This window comes from Calonectris borealis, chromosome Z, assembly GCF_964195595.1.
Source record: "Calonectris borealis chromosome Z, bCalBor7.hap1.2, whole genome shotgun sequence".
NCBI classification, from domain to species: Eukaryota; Metazoa; Chordata; class Aves; order Procellariiformes; family Procellariidae; genus Calonectris; species Calonectris borealis.
Window position 1 is genome coordinate 61,025,695 of NC_134352.1, and position 25,320 is coordinate 61,051,014.

Here is a 25,320-nt window from a genome sequence, read left to right on the forward strand (position 1 = left end):
TTGTTAAAATCTGATTATCTAAGAAAAGATAGTTGCATGAATGTGTGTGTGTATGTATACGTACATATGAGTATACGTATGACTATGCAAAACCACTTTCCTATATTTGAAACTTTGCAAAAGACTAAGATTCCATATTTTTAAAGATAGGATATGATTACCTATTAGGTTAAACTCATGCATCCTCATGCCTGGAGGTAATTTCTTCTCCCCAATGTGAATATTCTCTATCTTCTGATCAGTTGTATTTGTTACTGTCACTTGCACAGATACCATACGATCACCAAAAATGCATGGCTGTCTTGAAAAGTGATAATGAGCTGCTAATCCTTTTCCACTCATTCGATGAAGCAGTTCATGTGTTTTTGTTGGCACAGAGACTTGGGTAGTGACCTGTTAAGTACAAAACAACAGTTTGTGAATGGAGTAAGCAAAGAACAGATAAAATGACAATTAAATATTGCACTTTTCACTCAGCTAGAGCACCTGCTTTCTAGTCAGAATTTTAGTGAACTAGAAACATACAAGGACATATTCAAATTCATAAACAAATTGCAGTAATAGATACCAGATAACAGAGCCTGAAAATAACATCGCTGGTGCTGAGAAACAGCAGCTTTAACTTTGTTGTATTTGCCTCACTTTTCATTATAAATCTGTTTTCCATATTTTAACTCTACAGCTACCCATCAAATTACTGGAGTTTTTTTTAAGAGTTACAGTTAAAATCATAGAATAGTTTGGATTGGAAGGGACCTTTAAAGGTCCCATCTAGTCCAACACCCCTGCCATGGGCAGGGACATCTTCCACTAGATCAGGTTTCTCAGAGCCCTGACCTTGAATGTTTCCAGGGATGGGGCATCTACCACCTCTCTGGGCAACCTGTTCCAGTGTTTCACCACGCCCATCGTAAAAAATTTCTTCCTTATATCTAGTCTAAATCTACCCTCTTTTAGTTTAAAACCATTCCCCCTTGTCCTGTCGCAACAGGCCCTGCTAAAAAGTCTGTCCCCATCTTTCTTATAAGCCCCCTTTAAGTACTAAAAGGCCGCAATAAGGTCTCCCTGGAGCCTTCTCTTATCCAGGCTGAATAAACCCAACTCTCAGCCTTTCCTCACAGGAGAAGTGTTCCATCCCTCTGATCATTTTTGTGGCCCTCCTCTGGACCTGCTCCAACAGGTCCATGTCTTTCTTGTGCTGAGGGCTCCAGAGCTGGACGCAGTCCTCCAGGTGGGGTCTCACCAGAGCAGGGTAGAGGGGCAGAATCACCTCCCTCGACCTGCTGGCCACGCTTCTTTTGATGCAGCCCAGGATACGGTTGGCTTTCTGGGCTGCGCGCGCACATTGCTGGCTCATGTCCAGCTTTTCATCCGCCAGTACCCCCAAGTCCTTCTCGGCAGGGCTGCTCTCAATCCCTTCATCCCCCAGCCTGTATTGATACTGGGGGTTGCCCAGACCCAGGTGCAGGACCCTTGTTGAACTCATGAGGTTCACATGAGCCCACTTCTCAAGCTTGTCCAGGTCCCTCTGGATGGCCAGATTTAATTCTATCAGGGCTTTAGCTTTCCTAACCTGATCCCTGGCTGCTTGGACAATTTCTCTGCATTCCTCCCAGGCTACCGGTCCTTGCTTCCACTCTCTGTAGGCTTTCTTTTTGTGTTTGAGTTTGTCCAGGAGCTCCTTGTTTATCCATGCAGGCCTCCTGCTGTTTTTACCTGACTTCCCCCTTGTTGGGATGCATTGCTCCTGAACTTGGAGGAGGTGATCCTTGAATACTAACCAGCTTTCTTGAGGCCCTCTTCCCTCCAAGGCTTTATCCCATGGTACTCTACCAAACAGATGCCTGAAAGTCTGCTCCCCTGAAGTCCAGGGTAGGGAGCTTGCTGTGCACCCTCCTCAGTATACTAAGGATCTTCAATTCCACCATTTCATGGTCAAATAATTATGTTGTTTCCAACAAGAAGTCTCTCTCCATTCTATGCATCAGAACTCAATGGTCACCCAAAGCTCACTGTGTACTGTGAAAGTATACTGAGAAATTCTCTTCTCCTTCTCTTGTTAAAACCACAAAAAATGTTGCCTAACAATTACACCAGTCAAGTACTAAAAATACTGTTGTATAAAGCAGAAGGATGTTGTCACTTCTTTAAGTCTTGCTGCCCTAAGCAGTAAGAGAAACCCCAAGGACATTTGGGTCCATTCTATCCTGAAGAAGTAGCATGAATAAAAGACATCCAGTTGCAAACAAATTCCCAGAAGATACTGCTGATAAGGAAATCCATAATCATGAGCTCAAAAGTGCAAAAGTAAGGAATATGCAGAAAACTGCGGAAAAGTGAATTTGAATTCTTTCAACAAGTTTTAAGGAAAGGCTAGGAAATTACATGAAAACTAACACCACACAAACAGAACACGGAGGTTGAAAAAGTCAAATGTTCAGCACGAAAATCCCATTTGTCTGATCAATGTACTATGAGCTACTGAACTTTATAGTATATCTGTTAGATATATCTGCTTATCTGTTTCCACTGATGAGTGTCCATCTTCTCTTGCCCTACCCATAGCCCTGAATGCACAACTAAATGAACGAGACAACTGCAAATAGCAGGATGTTCAAGACTCCAAGCAGCTAAGCAAGGAGAATGGGCTTTTATTTTGCCTTCCCTACAAAACTCTTACCTGCTGCTACATTTTCCTGACCATGACATTCAACATCAAGGGCCTGATCTGAAGACTTAGTGAACACTTGCAGAAATACGAGAAGCTCATAAGAGCTGGGATTTAAACCCATAGCATGTAACAGAAATGGGAGAGTATCTGGAAAACATAAGGCTGTAAAGAATCCTGTTGAAAAACTTCAGAAGTTAACGAGCACATAACAAACTTAATCTTGATCTCTGAGCACCAGTTTCTGAACTGGAAACCCAGGCTAGTAATATCCATCACCTCAAACGAGTATGTGTAAAGATCAACTAATGTTTGGAAGCATGAACTACATTGATGAAAGCTGAAGAAAACTACATGAGGAACTGAGTGAGTTTGTATTCAGAGGTGACTTTGGAAGGTGCATTAAGTTTCACACATACCATACTGAATGAAGAACAAATAATAAAGGAAAAAAGTCAGAAAGACTTCCCATTCCCTCAAAACTCAACCACTATGTGACTAATTAGAACACCACATACAGGATGTGATCGAGCAAACACCTCTGCAAAAACTTCCACAGATTTCACTTTCAACTTTTCACCCAGTATTTCTTTCTCTAATACACAAAAAATCTGGTATCAGTTCTTTTAGAAACAAACTAATGATCTACCAGTAACCTTCAGTGTGAAGACTAAAGGCAGTTTCAGAATACGTCTGAACTGAGGAAACTCCACAACCCCAACTTCGAATCTGTACAATTTGGTGAAGTTCAGACATTTTCTTCTCCTTAAAAAGATAATGTAATGTTCTCAGGGACATTTTTAGTTTTCCTATATGATCAGAAGAAAATACAGCTGTTCACAATAGAAGGCATAGCCAAATATTTAAATTTCTGACCCTCTTCAAGTAATAGTAGTAATATGACTTGAAGAATACAGGCACCATATTTTTAAATGGAGTAATTTTTTTTCAGTCCAATTACTGATCTCTGACAAGCATGAAAATATCTAATACTTTTGTCCAAGAACACAATTCAGTGAAATTTTACAAAATTGTTCCGGTTTTGGCTGGGATAGGGTTAAATTTCTTCCTAGTGCTGTGTTTTGGATTTAGTATGAGGAGAATGTTGATAACACACTGATGTTTTCAGTTGTTGCTAAGAGCCCTCCTAGTCCAAGGACAGCTCCCGTGCCTACTGACTGAGCTAGGTACACAAGATGGGAGGGAACATAATCAGGACAGCCAGCCCAGCTGGCCAACGGGGTGTTCCATACCATGTGACGTCATGCTCAGTAGATGAAGGGTAGGCGTGATCCAGGAAGTACCGATCGCTACTTGGTTATCGGTCAGCGCGGGTGGTGAGCAATCGCATTGTGCTTCACTCATTTTGTATATTCTATCATTATTTATTATTATTATTTTCCCTTCCTTTTCTGTTCTATTAAACTGTCTTTATCTCAACCCACAAGTTTTTCTCACTCTTACCCTTCCGATTCTCTCCCCGTCCCACTGGGGGGCAGGGGGAGTGAGCGAGTGGCTGCGTGGTATTTGGCTGCCTGCCAGGTTAAACCACGACAAAAATCCATAATGACCAGGTATCTTTTTACTCCAATGCCATTTTACGTGCATAAATACATGGTAAGATTAGGGTTACTTTTATGTAGCTTATCTTTAAATTATATTTATAAAATAATGACTCCTGTGGCATCAGATGACCAGATTTCTGGCTAATGTAAAATGAATGGAAAAAGTATGAATTGTATGGACCTTCACAGCTCCTCAAAATTCAAAACACCTGTGAATACTAAAACCAAACTTGCATAGATTAATACTCTGCATAGATTTCTAGAAATAATTGACAAGGCCAAACTCAAAAAAATCCCCCTCAGTTGTCAAGAAATAAGAAAGGAGGTACTTCAAATAATAAATACCTTATTGGTACATAGAAAGAGACAACAGCAGTAAGAGGTTATTAGCTGAGTCACACTAGCACCTGTTACTTAAATCATTACTGAAATAATGAATAAAACTTAAGTTTTAAGATATAACTTAAATCTTACTTCTAAGTTTAAGCTTAGTCTTTAACTTTTAACATTTAATTCAATTTGAGCTGGACATGCACAATAGAAAAGTTATTTCATAAAATGGTTCACCCATTTTTCACTGACAAGCTTAGGAAATACATTTTATTCATGTTAAAACAAGTATTTTCAAGTACGGTAGCTTCTCTGTTTTAACATACAGCTGGTTTTATTAATACTATTTATTAATAGGAATGAAAACATTAGAAGTTAGTAGTCAAAAGTCCAACATATAGATACATATGCATACACATACAGCAAAAATCCCTCACTATACTAAAATTGTAACACTGACTCAAATTTTACTGAAACCTTCCTGTGATTTTTAGAGATTTTAATCTATGTCCCTTTCAGCATTACTTCTCATGTTTCTGTCATAATTTCACTCATGAGTCCATTCACTTTTGTTTTCAATACATTATACAGAGCAACAGACATGCAAAGGACGGCCAGAATAATGGCATTATGTTTTAACAATCTTCCTTCCTGTAGAACACTAATTTTCAGTTGCATTTAACATGGCAGTACTATAAATAAATAAAATGCATATATGCTGAACAAAGGAATTTAGTTCTGGAAAATGAGAATTCTCAGGCCCTCTACTTGCTAGCAAGAGTTTTGAGCTGGCAAAGGTTGGTGTGACTGTAATGCAGTCTATTTAACAGTTGCATCAGTCTGGTAAACAGAGTTTTTTGTTTTAATTCTAAAATTTTTAACGCATACAACTGCAATACTTAAAGAAACTCACACGGCAGATACCTGCAATCACTCTGGAGTTAAAATAATCCTCCAAAGAGTTAATAGAACAAGAAGCATCTAGTAACCAGGAGATAATCCCCTACAAATCTTACACAGCATATGTTTAAATAATAGAAGTCGTTTGTGTACCTTTGGATGGTTTATGAAAATAACCAATCAATTCTGCAGACACAACATTATTTCTAAAGGAAATCTATGTGACTCATGATGCCTGCAGATACACAGAGACAAACCACACATATTTTATCAGTTTATTACAGTAAGCAAATAAGCGTGGAATGAGAGTGCACATAACTGTCTACTTAACACTTACTGAAACATTTATAAGAGCTGTTATCTCCCTAATAACAGACAGACAGTGTGCAATTTTAGAGAGGAGAAAAGCTTCATATTTTTTAACACTTCACTAAAAAGTAACTGAAGAGTGTAAAATGAAAAATACTCTGTGCAGTTAGCTGGTAATGGACCATATTATCAACTCAATTTAGATTTATAGGATACAAACTAGTCACTAATAGTTATTTTATGACAGAGCGTGTCTGCTTTTTTTGGGTGAAGATTATTAAGATTAAACTTGCAAAACTTTTTTTTTATACAGCTATTTAGAATGACAGAAGTAAAAAAAAAAATATACAGACTGTCCTCCCACCCCATTTTGACTGAAAGCCACCACAAATTAAAAGTCAGCGTAGGGACTCCACAGTGATATTGTATGGGAACACTATATTGGTACGAGTCAGACTGCTCCCACGCTAACTGCGTACGTTCAAAGATGATCTATCGCCCTCAAAGAAGCTGCAAATATTTTTAAACTACCTTATATAAGAACAAGAAGGGCAACATTATGATTTGCCTTAGAAGTCCCCCACTCATCTAACCACGTGAAGGGAAAATTGTAAGATCACTGTCAGTAGTTTTGGCTTTCTTTATCACAACAGAGCTGACTAGTTACAAACCACTGAATACTCTGCATGTGAACATGCTCTTTTTGCCAGTTCAATAAGTCCTTAATAACTAAGTTTAACTTAATACAAAAAACTATTTTCCATAATTATTTAAAACAAAAAGCACTACAGGGTTTATCAAACCTACTACAGAAAACAGAGCTGTTCAGACTTTCCTGTATGAAGTATAATTATTATTACTATTATTGTTAAGCACAAAATTATGTCGGTTGTCTTTTTTCTTTTGTATTTGTTCCTTAGCTTAATAATGTTGTAATAATAAACATAGATTAGTTTTTGATCGTGATTCAGAAATGTATGTATTTCTGGATAAAACATGCAATTTTGCAAAAAAAATAGTTGCTTCCAAGAATGATGATAATTATAGTTCTATTCCTCTAAATTACATTCTGTTAAAGCAGTGGACTGAATCATTTAATCTAAGTAGCCCTTCTACTGCCCTCCTATTGGCAATATCCATGACATAATCCAAGAATGACCTACTGAGCTGTGAGAGCTATATCCTCTCTTACACTCACTGTAAAGTTATGCTCCAGTAACTCTGCAACAGCTAAGAGGAGAAGGGCTATCACATAGCCCAGCCACATTTACATGATCTTTCAACTGAAGCTATAAGAACAACTTAACTATAATTTTATAGTATTAGGAGAAAGATAGAAAACCAGGCAAACAAAGGAAAAACAACTACTGGCAGGAAACAGTATATTCATGATCTTTTCCTCCATTACCAGTTACATATTACTCACAGTCACAAGGAAATGTCTTCCTTATACAGCTCTTACGAAAATAAAGAATTAATAATTCATAAAAAGATACAATAAAAAGCAAACAAAGAATTGCAGAAAGAATGTCAACATCCTACTCTGCATTGTTTCAAGAGGCTGTAACAAATCCCAACATTAGAGCATACTCAAGTCACGCTAATATGGATTGCCAAACTAAGGACAGCATCCCTCTGATGAGGGATGGGGAAACAAAACAAACAAGCTCATGTTTTCTGCAGTCTAGAAAAGTAACAGGATACCATGATTCAATTTGGGCTAATTTATCTAGACATACAGACACTTGAGGACATCATGTCAAATACTGGAAAATACTTAAAATAGCATTTCACTGCTCTACATCTACTGAACACCTTCCAAAATCCATGTCTGCTATGAAATCTTTCAATTTCCGATACATCCTAACTCCGTTCTTTTTGCATTGTCACCAACTTTTAGGCTCTACACTTCCCTAAATGATTAATATGTCAATGAGACTAATTGAAAATTAGCATATCAATGCTCATATCTTTAAACCAGTATTGGTTTCAGACAATTTCAGACATTAGAAAGTGAGTTTCAAAAATTCTTACTGAATTCCAACATTAATAGAAAAATACTTTTGTCTCTAAAAACTTGCAAGGAAAATAAAAATTAAAAAAACCCAAATAACTCCTATTGATTTTTAAATCACAAGGAGATGAATCTCAAACAAAAGAGCACTTTTATTATACTGTCCATAGTCTGCCTGTGTAAGGCTGCCAAAATTAATCCTTTTCTCTGCCCTTTTTTTTACTCTAATATTTGTATGATCTCAAATAGGAATAAAATCATGCTTTCAAACAGTAGTGTGTTCAAGGTAATCTGTGAATCTAGAGATGATCAAAATCTTTCAGAATATTAAATTATCCTTTTTCTAATATTTTTATGTCCCTTAGATTTTTCAATGGTTCTCTTAAATATAACCAACAAGACAGATTTCCAGTAACTCTATATCAATAAAAAGTATTGCTCTTAGAGCATAAAAATGACTACATGATACAAAGGAACCAGAATTAGACCTTAATCTGGTCTTCATGACAGTAGAAAACTCTATTAATCCCATACCAGATCAATCGAGCACTTTTAAAACTGAGTGTGCACTTGTTTTGTATTCTATGTAACTGGGGGCCAGTGAGATATATTGCATTTCACATGTATAATAGAACTTAAAGCTTTATATTACAACAACATATAGTTTTGTTTGAGATTTGGCATCTTTGCCTTTTCCTTCTGCTGAGCATAATGAACCACATGAATAATCCAATGAAAATAATAGTGAAATCCTTTAAACAGTTATGCAAGAAAGAATTTCAGTAGCAACAAAATGGGAATATTCTCATGATTAAGTCAGGGTTATTATACAATCATGAAGGAAAGGACTGAACTCAGTGTCATAATTATGGGCCACAATCCTTGGTATAAATTCACAAGTGCACAGTCCTCCCCATAGGGTACTCTGGGATCACCAATGGATTAGAAAAGGGCTTAAACAAATACTAAAGGAGAATTTGCTTTTAACTGCATTTGCAGAAAATTCCTACGCTCAAGCGCTTAAACTGTATCCCAATCCAGGTTTCAATTTCTAAAATAACAGTGACCAAATCAAATGGTGAAATTCATATCTGTGCATGGGAAACCTCAAGATTTACTATCATTTTGTCCTACGTACACTTCTACGAAGCAAAAAACAGATGGTCTGGTGGCTGATGCATGTGTGTGACTTTCATCAAGCAGCATAGTATTTTAAATTTCTTTGCAATAGTCATCAGGTGTTTCAAGGAAAAGGCATTCTCCCAATATACAAACAAGTAATTTGCCTCAGTTTAGTGATTCGACTCTTCCACTGACCACCTAACTGGAAAGTCTGAGGATTATCTGTAGTTTAAGAGTTAGAAAAACAGAATAAGGTGGCAGCCTCACCTTGCGTCCTAACTACGAATTTGCAATAGCGGATGCTGCTGAAAGGGGTTAATATAGGTTTTGGCATTGAGTCTAAATGACTTCAAAGAAGTTCCTACAAATGGTTTCTAATATATTATTTTGATTTTGGCAATCAGCCAGTACTCTAGAGACCTCTAAAGTGAAAACATACTGAACCCTACTGGCTATAACATATAATTTTACAGTTAGGGTTATACTATAACAACTCCTGCATATTGATTTCTTCCAACAGACGCACCTAGTTCAAACTTTCCCCCAGAAAAAGGCCTCTTGTGTCAGGATAAGTGTATAATATGAGTGTATAAGTTGAAACACTTACTACACAGTATTACCTACAATCTAAAGTGAACTCAGCCTATAATACGGTATATTTGAAAGCTAGCACAGCTATTTATGAATGCTAAAATGTAAATTACGTCTTTGCCAGCTTAATACAACTATATTTGAATCTTAGTCACTGTATTTTTGTTGAAGAATTCAACATGTTATTTTGGCTTCTATCAGGATGAACTTAATGCACAGCAACCCACCTGAAAGGACAAAAATCTGAAATCAGCACTGAACCCCCTGCACATACACATCTATATTAGCACTGCCTCAATGTGGGTGTAAAATCTCTGCATGTACTGGAATACATCTCTTACACACAATATTGATGTGCCAATTTTTCCCAAGTTTTATTTCATTTTACAGACAATGTTTTAACCTGAAAAAATCCATATTCCTCAGTTTGCAAAAATTACGGTTGACCTAACTGAGACCATTGCTAAAATACAGCTTTTTGATGTTTTGTTTTCCTTAAGCTTCACTTTTTGGCCTTAAAAAGAAAGAAAAAAAAATCATCTGATACACACCAACCAAAACTAATTCAGGAAGATTCTAGAACTGCTTTTTTTAGTCTTAATGTGTCAAGGCACTGTTCACCAAATCATTAGGAGAAAAGCAGGCTAAAATAAGGTGAAAGTCTGCCACTAAAGTGAGCTTTTTAAAACCCATCTCTCTGATGATACTATATTTAATCACAGCGTCGTTCAACAGCCTTTGAAAGAGTCATGTGTCTCTGCAGTATCCTCTAGAGTGTATGGCATAAGATGACTGAAAACATTTCTAAATGATGCTGGTGTGAGAAAACAGTGGCACATACTTACCAACTTTTTAAAAAACAACCTTAACATGGGTTTGGAGGGGGGCAATGGAGGGTATCCCACCTTCCTGCAACTGTTAGAAAGAACTTTTAAAGTACATTAAAATACGTCTGTATTGACATAATTTAAAAGACTTCAAGTCACCTTACTTTAACAACCACAATGTCCTTGCCTTTCACTTGTTTTGTACTCCTACAAGTCATGTGGCAACATACACTGGTCCATGGCAGGAATGATATGCCCTAACAGCAGCAACACCTCTTAACAGGTTGAGTTAGCCCCATGCATAGCTTTTACTTTCAATGTCAAAATATTTATTTTCCCGACAAGTTTGAAGTTAATCTTAACATTTTGGGACAAAATCTTAATATTATAGTGCGAATATCAGGTGTTTCTTTCCATGTGATGATGACTCTTCAAGTAAAAGCGACAAGACATTGTCTTACATGCATCAACCAAGACTTGGTTATTTACTTTTTCAAACATGCCCAGCTAAAAAACCATCACTAACAAAGGTTCAGAAATCAAGACATTATGTTAGTTATAATGCATTTACACCTATTTTCATCTATATTTAAAAAGCATTTAATTTCAAGGCTTACAGACTCTCAGGATGGTTAGATTTATTTGGAACTGTATTTAAGTAAGTTATAGGCCAAATTTTGATCCTGATCAGCAAAGTATCTTCCTGTAAAATCTTAGGCTTCCCTTTATATTGCTCTGAAGTTCTGCTTTTTGTGCAATCCAAGCTTCAGTTAAGCTCAGACCAACGAAGAAAAAAGGTGAACAAAAGCAACTTATGCCCATTGTAACATCCTTAAATGTGAAATAAATAGCTATATTCACAAGCAGTGATTCATACTCTTAGAAGAGCTTTGAGACCTCATCATCACCGCATATTGAAATCCATAAGCTGTCCCCCTCTGAGAGAGAAGGGGAGCTTCAATAAGGAGTTTTCAGCAGATTCTCTATAAATTCTAAGTTCTGAGTGAAGAAATAAAAAAATCTGTTTCTTCATTTGGGATTAGCAGAATATGTCAATAAACATGCTGATGAAGATATGGAATGACATAATTTAAAATTGTAGAGGACCTCTATGGTTTTTGAATGTCATTCCTCAGTACAAAAATACAAAACCCCAAAACTATAATTACTCATACAAAAAAAACCCATGCACAATCTGTAGATGTAGCTGAAGGAAGGAGGCTTCTAAAAATACATGCTACAATAGCATGAATCTTTGAATGCAGAGAATATTGAAAAGTTGTATTTTTATTAATTTCTAGCTAAGAACTCAAAATTTTTCTTCCTACTCTGAGGTATAGTCCTCAGAATATTCACCATAGTCTCACAATGCTGTGCTGCAGATGACAAATGCAAAAGTCTTAACATTAGGAAACTCAGTTTGCTACTTTATCAGTTTTATATACAATACTGGGCAAATAAATATGAAATATTATAACATGTTAAACTGCTATCTCATAGATAGGTTTTAAAAAAAAAATTCTTGCTGCACCCTAAAAAAAGTAAGGTATTAGATATACAGTTGTAATGAAGTTGAACTGACTTATGTATAGTTAACACGTTACGCAAGAAAATGATATCAACAGCCTTCTCAGTGATGTATAAATTCACATTCTATTTCTATTATAATTCTGCTTTTGCAGTTAAACAAACTTTGTCATAGGATCATCATTTACTGTGACCCTCTGCAAATAAAGTGAACACTGATTAGCACATTTTCTGGCACACATCGTGTCTCTGTCACTAAACAATGTCTTAATTTTACATTCTTGTTCGGAATCACTGCTTTGACAACTACTGTCACTGTTCAAGGTCTGCACGAAGCTTCAAACTGCATATTATCACCCATTGACAAAATAGACATTTTATGAAGAGCCCCTTCTCACACTGACTTATCCTCCTTAGCCTGTGTAAATAAGTAACAATTCATTTTATAACCTTGACTTTAAAGTCCAGCCCTTCCACCCTCTTTTTTCTTCTTCCTAAACAAGTGACAAAGAACAAGGAAGCTGATTGAAGGGGTCCATTATGTATCAACTTAAAGAAAGGTGAAGTGATTGATGAAACTAGCAGTCACCTTCACTGCTAGCTACTGCACCTGTATCCTTTTTGTCAAATGACCTGAAAATCCTGCTGACAGTTTAACATTCACTACAAGGATACACACTCTAGTACTGTGGTTTTGAATATTTTTATTTGCTCAGAAATTCATGGGAACATTTTTTTAACATGGAAACACACATTTAAAATTAATAGCAATTTGTATTTTCTTTCCACGCATCTTGTGCTTCCTAACAGTTTACTTGGCAAAACTATTAAATAATACTTGCCAGTAAGCTGGCAAACCAGAGCTCCTCTGCAGGTGTCACACAGTTAAATCGTTCATATTATGATCACCATTTCAGTAAAATTTGCCAACAGCAATAAGAGAATCTCAGTTGATTTCCTTATCACAGAAGAAAACCAGTTTCCAGGTTTCAGATAATCGTTTAAAAACAAAAAACACACTTTTTTTTTTATTTTCAGGTTTTAAATAATATCCGGCTACTTTAATACAATTCTTGGTTAGCAGATGAAGTAAAACTTCCTTTTAGGCTCAAAAAGATGATTAAAAATGCCAACCCCAACCCGTTCCTATGGTACTGGAGCTGGTCTACTACTCTTTGTATGAAATAAAATTTTCACTGGGAGAGTGACAATTGAGAGGCAGGAAAATCTCAAAAATAATAAAAAAAAAGCTGCTTTACTCTGTGTGGGACACAGCACCATTTCCTTTGGGCATTTATTACCTGTTAAAAACCAATCTTTTGGTGAGTGGCAGTTCAGGGTTTTTGAGAGCAAGCTGCAATATTTCTTCGGGTCTGCAGAGTCATAATTAAAGCTGAACTGAGTGGAATTGGAGAGGGAAGGTCAGTGAGGTGCCGTATGAGAGATGAGGCTGGGCTGATGGGCACCAAATGAACAAATTATGATGGGCCCCACTCAATGTGATGAGGTCAAATGCTTGTTTCTACCCACTGACAGTTCAATTTCCCTGAAATGTCTCTCGGTTCTCTATGAGCTAATTATGAATGAAAAGTTATCAACTGCCCTCACCAAAAAGAGCTTTCTTGGAGCTTTTAATGTAAAAATATTGTTAGAAACGCATGCTGGCCCAGCTTTTTAGCCAAACAATACCCAGAATAATCTAAATACCAGTCTTATACTGTATAGTTTTTACCTGCAGTATAGACGTAAAACATTCCTCAACTGCTATTAGATAAAACATGTAAGGAAGTTTTATAAAGCAAACCCATATTAATATTATCATTTATTATCAAAAGGTACTGTGCTTACAGCTTTGTATAACATAAACCATATAACTTTCAAATATTTCCATATAACTACTAATTTCCAAGAAAATATTGCTAGATTTTTAGTTTTAAGGTACCAAGGCTCAGCTGTATTCCAGCATCCAGATGATATTTCAGCACAACTCTAAAGTGACTGATAAAAATGCATAGTTCTTTCATGGAGTCTCAGTTTTCAGAGTAGTCTCCTGATTGCCTTTGTGAAATACTATCCTTTGAAAATTCAAGCACATATGGTTGCATATACTTCCAAAGTTTTAGGTAAGTAGTAAACATAGAAATTTTTAAATAGACTATTACAGAAGTTGGATCTTTGAAGTTAAAAGAGAACAGAGAAGTGAATGGACTTTAAAACTAGCAATTGAGAACAGGAGTGTCTGAGAAATTCCAGACTACTTATTTGCATAGAGAGATAATTTTGAAGACTTTTTTGGCCAGAATTACTCACGACTTCAAAGATAAGAAGTGACAGTGGTCTAATGCTTCAATTTAGAATGTTACCTGGCTTCCTTTTATTACAAAGCTGTTTCTGTTTGATATGTTTACTTACAAGTCAGAAATTTTAAAGGAAACTCCTAAGAAGAGATAATCAGAACTTAGCTTTGCAATGTATTTTTACGTTTACACATGTACTACCCATGTAGTTGGTGCTGCACAAGACGGGACTGTGTGAAAGCATTAATTATATCAACTTTTAAATTGTATCAAGATAATGCAACTGCAGCACACATATAGTTACAATAGGACATTAAAGTCAGAGTGTATCTAATATATATAGATTTATAAACTAAAACTATTTTTCAGATCTTAAGAATATCACATAAAATGAGTGGGGATAATGTAAAGGGAAACTCTAAAACAGTGTTTTCTAAAAATTCAATGTAATTTTAAGGTTGTTTAAAGAAACTGGCTAAAATAAGCAACTGCAAAAGAGTAAAAAAATAAATCTTTCATCACAAAGTTCGAAGCAGTCATCTGTGTGGCTAGCATATATAACTCTAATATAAAAGTAAACCTGAAGGTTTTCAATACAGCACAGTATTAAATTTATCAATATAACAGTTGCTGTCATTGTAGTTACCATACTATGTTATTAGACACACTGTTGATCAAGTGTTATTACAACAACAACAAAAAAACTATGCTGCACAGAGTCTTCGTGTTTAAGTACTACAATTAAGAACAGAGAAATGCAGTTCATTCATTACAGAACCTTTTCAGGAAGTTGATTTTTTCTAATTCTTATTGTAATTGCATTGTTCTAATCCTGTATTATAAAGGCAGCTGCTTGCCTATCATTTGTACTTTCCTCGTTAATCCTGACTCAGTGAATTAACCTTTAATTACAGCCGTTAAAATTGAAATGAGCCTCTTGTCTGGCTGGGGCTGCCCCCTTCCAGTGCATAAGACTGATGAAAATTTTTAGGGTCAATGAATATGTCCCATGTCATGTCTGATAGATGCTAAAGATGTGAGGAGGTAAATGTTACCTTAGAAAGATGTGGTTGAAATTTTTAAGAGCTAGGTTTTATTGACAAAATAAAACAAAAATATGGCTTAGGTTACCACTCTCTTCTGTCTGAGTTACATAGCATAACACACACACACAGACACACTCTGTTTTACATACATTACCACACGCTATATTTAAAGAATAACTTATGGAATCATCATCATGCATTACACATGCATGTTTATAAACACCTAGCACCAACTCTGTTTACAGCAGTCCTATTTTAAGGAGCATAATATATGTATTTTTCATGTTGGAAACAAAAAGACACATTACTTTAAATCCTCTCATAGATCTAGGCATTTAATTCTCAAAAAAGTTGGATTAGTTTTAAGGACAATACTGACTTTTAACAGAAGGCAAAAAAAGATCAGGGGTCTCCTCACAGTAACTTATCTAAAGGAGTTTCTTTTTTGCAGTAACCCCCCCGAATTTAATTTTTATTTTATAAATAGGATTTTAATATTGTAATTGCACTTTACTCTGCAATTTCAGCACTTTCATTTTTAAATACAATATTTGAATATTGGTTTAATCTTTTTCACTCCAAGATAACAAAACAGCAAAATAGCATTGAATCAGGAGCATTACTGTTAATCAAAGACCTGGTTACTCAGAATACAATCTAATTAATATACAAGTTGCTAACTAATTATACATTATATTTATATAATTTTACATTGTATATAATTTAATATAATTTATATAATGTATACATTATATATAAAAGCATAAATGAAAGACCCAATCTGACAATATCTAGTAATAAACCACACAGCAATCAACTAAATCAATGAGATTATACATATAATATACCTCTCAGACTAGTCATACTATTATTTGGGCCAGTGTCTTGTATCAGAAACCTGTTTCTGACTCAGAAGAAAGATCATGTTTGAACTTCCAAATTAAATTCTCTAATTTATTTAAAAGAAAAGAAGTTGAAGGTTCTTAATTCTCAAGTGTAGAGCTTGTTAAGTATTAGTGCATTTAATAAATATAAGACATGTATTTTTAAGGCTTGAACACTAATAAACATCACAAATATTGATAAATGGATTACTAATTAAAGAATAAAGGTGAAATGACACTTTAAAAAATAGTGTCATAGCAGGTGGTTTTTTTTTTTCAAGCTATCATTTCTAAAAGTAGGTGGAAGCAGTTTCGGAAAGGACATTATAACTTTCAAATATTTGATGTGACACATATACTATGTTACCAATTTAAGAACACCCTCTTATACAGCAAATTTATATAAACACAGAAAAATAAGATTAAGCATGCAAGAGGTCTTTGTTTCATTCCTTCTTCTGCCTTGGCAATGGTTAATATCTTCTGATGAGCAGCTACATTCATTTGTAGATCTCGAAGTGCCTTCCCAAGGTGAGTAAGCATCATTATCCTCATTTTTCAGATGAAAAACTAAAAGATTAAGTTACTCCCTCTAGATCACACAGCAAGCGGTAAGCCAAAAATAGAACTCATTTTCCATATGTAACACCCAGTTCTGTACCTACTGGACCACGCTGCCTTCCCACAAGCATCAGTCACACCTAATCAGCTGCTTAGCTGAATTTTGGGCGGCACTAAGAGAAAGTTGCTTTTTAACTCTTAAATTTAAGACTACACCTTTTCACTTGCTTCATAGGTACAAACTTTCTCAGGCACCCTACTAACATATGATATTTGTAAAAAGTGGTTTCAATTAAGCCTTACACTAGTTACAAATCTTGTAGAGCACAGAGTAGAGGAAAATGGAGACAATGCAGATACTTTAAACTGTTCCACATGAAAAACGCACCACCTTAAGAAACAAAGCTGGAAATAAAACTATGCAGAACTACAAGAACATCTCTGTTCAATGTGCAAATGTGGTCAACAATGCAAACAAGTTATAAGCACGCACAGGGATAGGATACATGTAGACTACCTTGTGGCACACTTCCCCCTTCACTTCCCCAATTTCAATCTTCATATAAAAAGGTGGGCTTCAGAAGAAGTATAATGAAAACATTTAATGCACAGGAAAAAGCTCTCTTGTGTTAAGACACCAAAAGGATAAGACATTTCTTACAGGAAGCTGATAAACAAGAGGGCAAATGGTAAACTATAAAAAATAATAAAATGATATCAAGGATACCATAAGCCTATGTTATCCTAATACAAAACCACAAAAACGTCTGATAAAAGAGAAGATGCAGCTAACATTGAAAAACTGATTTAAAAGAAACATCTTTTGTCTGAGTAAAAAGTTTTAGCGTCCTAGGACGGACTGGATATACTTACAGAAATATAAAACTAGCTACTTAAAAAACAATGGTAGTTGATCAAAATCTCTCTGAGACGGGGCAAAAGAGTAGCAAGATTCTAGTCGAACCACTGCATGCAGTCCGCTGCTATCACAACTGATTGCACTACATCTCTTTCATGACATTAACAAGTTAATGCTTCTTCTGATACAGCCATTCCTGAGGTTAAGAATTTGGACGAGAGCTTATATGAATGATAAATGTATCTCGTTATAGAATAATTACTGCTAACAAAGCTCTGAAAAAATAAAACTCACAAAGTTGAGTCACGCCAATAACTATTTAGAAGAACTACTATTCATTTCTCTACTGCAGGATTTTGCAAATTCTTAAGCACCTCATGCTGACCTTTCCTGCAAGCTGCAAACCAGAGATACAGAGCCATGATATAATCCATTATTGCAATCCCTGCGTTCCCAGTACTTCTAAGAAGAGATACTTCACACAGGAAAAGAATATACTTCAGTGTCAGTCTTAATACTTGCTGTAGTGGAATTAGAAACGGCCTAAACGGACAAAGCAACCTAAATGATAAAGTTTTCCCCTGTAAAGACTACCTCAACAATTAAGAAATTAAAATACCATTTAAGGTGTTCTCCTATTCTGAAAATATCTCTAGTTGAATATTGAGGGAGTTCATGTTTACTATTTCTCAAGGAATTCTGTAAGTGTGCTCAATTTGAAATTAAATGTATTTATCACCTGGTTTGACAGGTCTGCAGCTCGACCTTGACTTTTGCCAAAAGCTATTATTTCTGCTCTACGCATCACCACTCTAAAGAAGTTTTCAAAGTGGATCTCAGTCAAAAGTTCTGTAGAAGACATGAGACAGAAAACAAGATGATTTACTCCTCCCTCCCTAAACAGTTTCTGTGGAACTCCGAGTAGTACAAAACAATAAAAACGTATCCATTGGTAATAACCACTATCAAGAGAATACACTGAACATGCCAAATAAAACCTTAATAAGTAAAGCAGTACCACTTCTACAATTATACCATAATTCCATATGCACAATAATTAATGGCAATACTAAATTTTTGCATCAAATATCTTTATAAGTAACTCCTCACTACAACAAGAGTTTTTGCCTCTTTTGCTACATGCTTTTATCATGAACTTCTTTTATTCGCCCTTGACTTTTTCCCCAAATTTATCTCTATTTGGGGCAGGGGAAACAATCTTCTCCTCTGAAATCCTACTCAACTCAGCCCAAACTTCCACACACTTTTTGACCCATCCAACTACTGCGACCTTCAGAGCTCATATCCAGCTGTCAGTTCTCCTTTGCACTAACACTGTTCTGAATCATAACAGATTTCTTTCTACCAAAGTAGTATTTCCTTCTCACTAATTTTATTTTTAAAAGTATGTGTGATTTTTACCAGTTAATTATCATATACAGCATACTCAGGGCTCTACACATTTAGGAGAGCAGTTGCTTGTATATTTTTACCATCTAAAATCCTAATGAGAAAAGAACAGGTGGTTTAGCTTTTTTTCTCATCAGCTGTGTGATGGGTAGGAACAGATGATCACTCCCTTCTTCAGCTTCTTTCCAATACCGTAGCTCTCCTCTTCTTCCTCTCACCGTTCCTGCTCAAAATATTATTTCCTGCAGCAGGTTATAACCCTCTCTGTCCTTATGTCATTCATCAGTTTTGCCTTCAATTCCCTCTTGTCTCACTTTATAACCCCCTTTTAGGGGACAACACCCATTTCCAGTGTTTTCAGATAACTGCTTTACGTTGACAGCTCGCGGCTTTCTCTCGCCTCCTATTTTTCATTGGCACTGCATCTTCAAGTATCTTTCAAGCCTGCAAATGTATCCATCTAATACTCAATCGACTTCAAATGCAGAGTTTCCCCAAGCACTTAGGTCTGACTTCTCTTGTCCACACACCTGGACTACATGTACCAGGGCAGAAGCATGCACAAGGATTTACTATGTTTTGCATCCAGTTGGAAGAAAGTTATCCGTGAATTACCAGAGAATTTTGTTTTTCCTGGAACAAACTACAATATGCATGCGTTTATATGAGGGGAAAATGTGCTATATGTAAACACAATTCATAAAACCAAATGAGCTGCAGCACAAAGCATCAGGTTGTGCACTGTAGTTTCTATTCAAGGACATTTTGGTTTTGTACGTTTAAAGAGACCCATACCGTTGTTGTAAAACCATTCTTGTATTTATGCTTTCTATAATGTTCAGCAGCTATGAATTTGGAGTTATAAGTTTTCTAAAAGCTGTATCCAATTACAGTGCTGAATGATTTGAATAATAGTCTGCCTGACATATTCCAAGATAAGTGGCTGCTACATTTCTTTGATATTAGGGTCATATACTGTACTTATCTATTTTTACTCCATGCTCTCCATTGCCTAGTAATAAATTAATTTCTTACTGTTAGTTTGGCATGTGCCCTACAGTTAAATTAATTTTCTTTCCCATTGAAGGAAGAAAAAGTTTTCTGAAGTATGACAACTATCCTCCTTATTTTTAGAATTAGTCATCACAGATTAAATTCAAAACACTATTTTAAGAGGGACATTCCCATATAAAGTCTTAAAAACTGTTTTTATATTTTCATTTTTAGAAAATTATCTGATGGTGCTGAACAACATGTGACAATAGTTATTTAACTACTTGCATGCAAGACTTTTTACAATATATGGATATCATTTGAAAGAACAGTTTTTAACCTTAGCGTTTAATTCTTATTGATTCCTGGTGCAAAAAACTTAGCAAAGGACCTCGTGTACACCTGCAATTATCATCAATGGCAATGAGAGTTGAACTTAGATCTGAAAACAGAATACAGCCCAAAACATGTAATCACTATCCAGGCAGCAAGAATTAGTTCTTATGTGATTTGCATTGTCTCCAGAGCAGGGAGTATGAGGAAATGTTCCAGCTTCTTTCCTGGTAACATGCTTTACCAGGAACTCAGCAGTAGCAAGAAAGGCATTTTGCAGAATCAACCCTTTCATTCAGAACTACTACTGCTGTTTAGCCTACACCTTCTAGTTCTTTCTAACACCTCTATTTCATTGCAGCTACTTTCTGAAGAATGGGGAGAAGCAATTTAGCAAACGAATAGTGGCAATCATGAGGAAAGCAAGCATGAATGTGGGAGTGGAATATGTGTTCATGTACTGTAGATGATGAAAGTACTAAAGACATTGGCAAATAGGGGGTGTTTTCAAGCATCTGACATTACCGATTGCCATCTTTAACTTACCCTCAAAGATGATAATTCTGAAGTAAAACAAAGACACCAGAGTCATTCTTAAGCTAACCCAGAGTCAGGAAAACAGATGACTGCCTGTGTTTTGAGCTGTCAAAGCCATAAAGGTTGGCAAAGAAGCAATCGTGGGATTGCAATCACAGGAATAACGACACAGTTGTAGTTAAACTCAGCCTTGCCACCTAATGCTGCATACTGCACTGCAAAATAACACGGAAGAGAATTTCTGGCATTTTCAGACTGTGTGGCAGGTGAATGACGACGCATCAGGTAAAGTGACTGCATGTCCACAGATTGTTACCGCTTTGCTTGAAATTTAAATTGCATGACAATTTTCTTAGATAAGGCTAATATCCAACACATTATCTGAAAGTCTACCTTTTCAACACCAAATTTTAAAGCCTGTAAAAATGAAACTGAATCATCAGCTAAGACCTTTTATTTCTTAAGTCAAATCATTCATGCACCTTCTTTATGTAAGAAGTATTTGATTTTGCAAACGTGTTGCTCCAGCACAACGTACTTTACCAGCAATTATTGAAGTTGTAGTGTAGGTTCTATATACCAGCCTCATTAGAAACATGGCTACGCTAAAAAACACCTGTGCCTCTGGTATTTTTTCTGGTCACTCCCATCCACTTTCACAAGGATAAGTATCCTATGTTGTACTGCTGAAATTCCTTATTAAATTACAAATTTATATTGGACACACAAAATGACTTAAAAAAACCAACCAAAAAAGAAGAACACAATCTACTATCCTTTCCCCCACAAAGGAATGCCCTCTACCTCCATGACTTTGCTAACCTTAATTATATCTATAGTTTTGAGATTCCCTAATGGAAAGTGCTACAAAGCAGAAAGCACTAACAGAATAAATCATGACACATACTGATACACCACTGATTGTAAATCTATACCCTTTTCATTTGCACCCAGGGGTTATGCTTCGTATACTCATGAAAAATTACTTCCAAGTAGCCAAATATCATAATTGGAGGCACATATGGTAAACAAACAGGCTGAGGATTAACAGGTATGTGATTTTCTTGTAGTCTGTTCTTGATAGTATAGCAACTAGGTGATTTGAAAGCTTTGTTTATTTTGGATACTTAATTTGTGAATTAAAGTTTCCCTGAGGCAGAGAAAGACAGATTGAAAGAGAAGGTTAAAAATCCTTGAAGGCATCTTTCTCAGACATGCAATATTCATACTTTTCTCCATGTTTCAGAATGTAGTTATTACAGATCAAAAAAAGCAGCCAGACTTGCATGTGAACCAGAATTTCATACAAGACCTTTATAGGTGAAAGTAACTTAAAAAAAATCACTTTAACGACTGCCTCAAAAACACGCGAGATGCTTAAATTAAGACACACCCCTCCCCTCCCCACCCCACCCACTTTTTAAAGGCTACTTACGTCAATGACTGATGAACTCGACAGACTTAATCCCTCGAGGTCTGCTGTTAAACTTGGGGACAAAACAGCTGCTGTAGGAACTGCCACAGGAGTTGTCACAGAACAGACTAGAAGTAAAAAAGCAATTGATACTTTACTTCAAAATAATATAAAATACTGGGAAGGACAATGAGCTATTTTCATTAACTGTAAAAATGTTTTTCATCTTGATCTAATTATTTTATCCTTGTATATATGTTTCTTAATAGCAGAAGATTATTTTTTTCCAGACATACAGCCCCAACACTCAAATGAAAATATAAAAAAACCTGATATATGTATAGACCATGTTATTTACATTTAAAATATCTTGTCCTCTTTCCCATTTTTTCCTCTATTTTATCCTTCAGTCTGATCCATACTGTGCAGCACATTTGCATTTACAAGTTATGTGCAAAGTACATATTAACGCAATTCTAACTGTGTTGCACCTATAGAAGTAAACCTGAAGAACGACACTACAAAGCATAGCTAAAAACCAGTGCCAGCTCTACCCTACCCTTCCAAGACTACATTTTAATCTGTTCTTCAAAACTGTGATTTTTAGTGTCTTATTATAGTACCACAATTGGTTCATAGATTGCACAGATGTTGTATTAGTTACATCCATTGGCACATTAGAAAACAAGCCCACCTTAACAGAAAAGAAGTCCAGACATACAAAAATTCCCAAAATAAATTTTTTACATGCCAATACATTCTAAATTTGGAAACTATTTCTCAGTTCTAAAACAAACAAAATCACGTTTTGTAATAATTATGCTTAAAAATAAGTCTAATAGTTTGCTGATAGTCTAAGCAGGTTTTTTTTCTTCAGGAAGCTGGTACGATAAATGAACAGAATCAATGTTTCAGACGCTTAAAATTCATTGAATTAACTGAATTGAATTTATGCCATGGGAAAAATGAGGCTTTAATCAAGATACTTACAATCATCTAGATCTAAGAGAAACACGTCTTGTTTATTTGGAGCTTTTCTATCTTGTACTGGTTTTTCTTCTTTCTGTCAAAATACATGAATATTTCATCTTTTACCATATCAGCAAAAGAAAAGTCTTTAGTACTTTTATAAAGCAAAGTGTATTTTCGCTGTTGTAAAAGAAAAATGCATCCATTTTCAGGGCTCGGCATTCAGAGAATTCACCTAGTGAGAAAGATTTCTTTGTACAGGTAAGCTGAACCTAAACTCCCTATTTGAGTAACATTTACTCCTTTGAAGCCCATGTTTTCGTTTAATATTAATAATAGTTGCTACTCAAAGAAAATTTTTGGTGACAGATCAGGCGCTTCTATTGAGACCACTAAAATAGACATAGAAGCATTTTTTTTGAAGACAAAAGACTTGGGTACTAACATTTCTGTTTCCACACGAAAAACAGGACAAAATCCATTCAATAAAAAAGTAGTGTTATTTGCACTTATCTAGGTGTATGGAATCCTGTCCCATCATCTACCGGGATTTTACTTAAATGCTGGACAAATAACAAAAAGCTGAAACCAAAAATGTTTCAGTTTTAAGCCTTAAGATGAGTTTAACAATAAGGATTGGCAGTACTTTAAGAGTAGAGCAGTAATAAAGTAATCTCTGTGACTTGGCAAACAGAGTATTTCAACAAAATTTGTTTCAGTACAGCTAAATCAAAAGTTCTAAACAAATCTAGTAAGAGTGAGTGTTGGTCATACCTACAGAACATATCTAGACAGTGATGATTCAGGACAGAATTTAGTGTGCCACAGCTCAACATGGACTCCCAATAGGATGGTTTAGTAAAAAGGATTAATCTTTGGACGTAGCCAGAACCTGGACATGTTACCCTCTGGATGCTCATCAGGCTGTTTGTCATCATGCTATTGCTACCCACTCTTAAGCATGTTTCGGCTGGATCAGCTGAAGAACTCCTTCTGCCTTTCCCCTCTCCGGTTCACTCACCAGACAGAAGGCTTTGTCATTCTTTCAGAGAATTTGTCAACTGCCTTTAGACCTTAAGACATTGCTCACTACCCAAGGTATTGCAAGTAATTTAAATGTAGTCTTTCCAGGAGTCATATTTCTGTGAACCTTCTAGCTTACCAGTTTCCTCTTCAACAGCACATGACAGCTAAATGCATGTACACGTATTATTCTTTTACCTTTTCTAATAAATGAACAGGTCTAAATAAATCAGTAAAACCCTGTATGCCCATCTGGGCCTCCATTTCTTGAGCATTACTTGCAAGCTGTCACTGTCTCTTCAGGCACTCACATACAAATTCCTACAGAAGCCTGGAGTCCTCTCAGAAACTCAGCAGCTAGAATCACTTTCTTTGACTATCACCACAGAATAAAATGACGCCTCTTTTCGAAAGGCGCACTCTCTTTCTTCTAGTCTCTCAAGCCTCATGGTCAGTTGCAAACTAACAATAATGCTGAGTCTATTTTTTTCTGATTTTGGGAGAAATTCCACAGTTCCATCCAAAGAACATGGAAGAAACTAGCTAATGTTTTCGCTATTTGAAGCCGTTGATGTTAATGACTATCAGGCTTGACCTGAGCCAAAATGACATTGCTCATCATTTTCTTCCAATAAACCCATGGCTCAAATAGAAGTAGTCACTTATGTGATCATTACAGATCATTTAGATGTTCTGGGAGGAGAAGAGTCTTGTGGACAGGGAAGAATGGAAGCCACCATTTTAAAAATTATTTTAAAATCAACATACTTCAATGGTCCTTATCACTATGGTATTTGAGTGTTCTATTATTGCTGATTTATCTGAAACACAAAACTTCTCTGGACAAAGGAAGTATTACAAAATATCTTTTAAATGGTGCTAATGTTATTCCATTCCTTACACGCCGCATCCAGAATTAGTGAGGGACTCTGCTGCAGAACCCGCTCTCTTGAGTTCCATTCTGGTCACAACTACCAGACTTCATTTTTCTCTTCCAGTGTGATTATTGGCAAGTCACTAAGCTTTTCTTTTGGCTACTTTTTTTAAAATCTGTGAAAAAAGGATAAATAGTATACTTCATAAGCTACAGGTTCTACTTGAATGTCTATGAAGTGTCAGAGAAACAATCCCATGACAATTC

The 25,320-nt window shown here is 35.8% G+C and overlaps 1 protein-coding gene across 6 annotated transcripts in view; it reads right to left on the reverse strand.

The window, feature by feature from the left end:
- The window catches only part of AP3B1 (adaptor related protein complex 3 subunit beta 1), a 163,881-nt gene that overhangs the window by 31,569 nt on the left and 106,992 nt on the right, over positions 1–25,320 (reverse strand). For 4 of the 6 annotated variants that reach the window (XR_012670878.1, XM_075136702.1, XM_075136704.1 and 1 more), the window contains 3 exons: positions 23,178–23,250; positions 22,209–22,315; positions 162–393 (listed from right to left, as the gene is read on the reverse strand). Coding sequence is in view for 5 of the 6 variants with exons in the window: in XM_075136702.1 (XP_074992803.1) it covers positions 162–393; positions 22,209–22,315; positions 23,178–23,250 (412 nt within the window). In the remaining variant the exon portion in view is untranslated. The other 2 variants (XM_075136705.1, XM_075136706.1) reach the window with 2 other exon arrangements.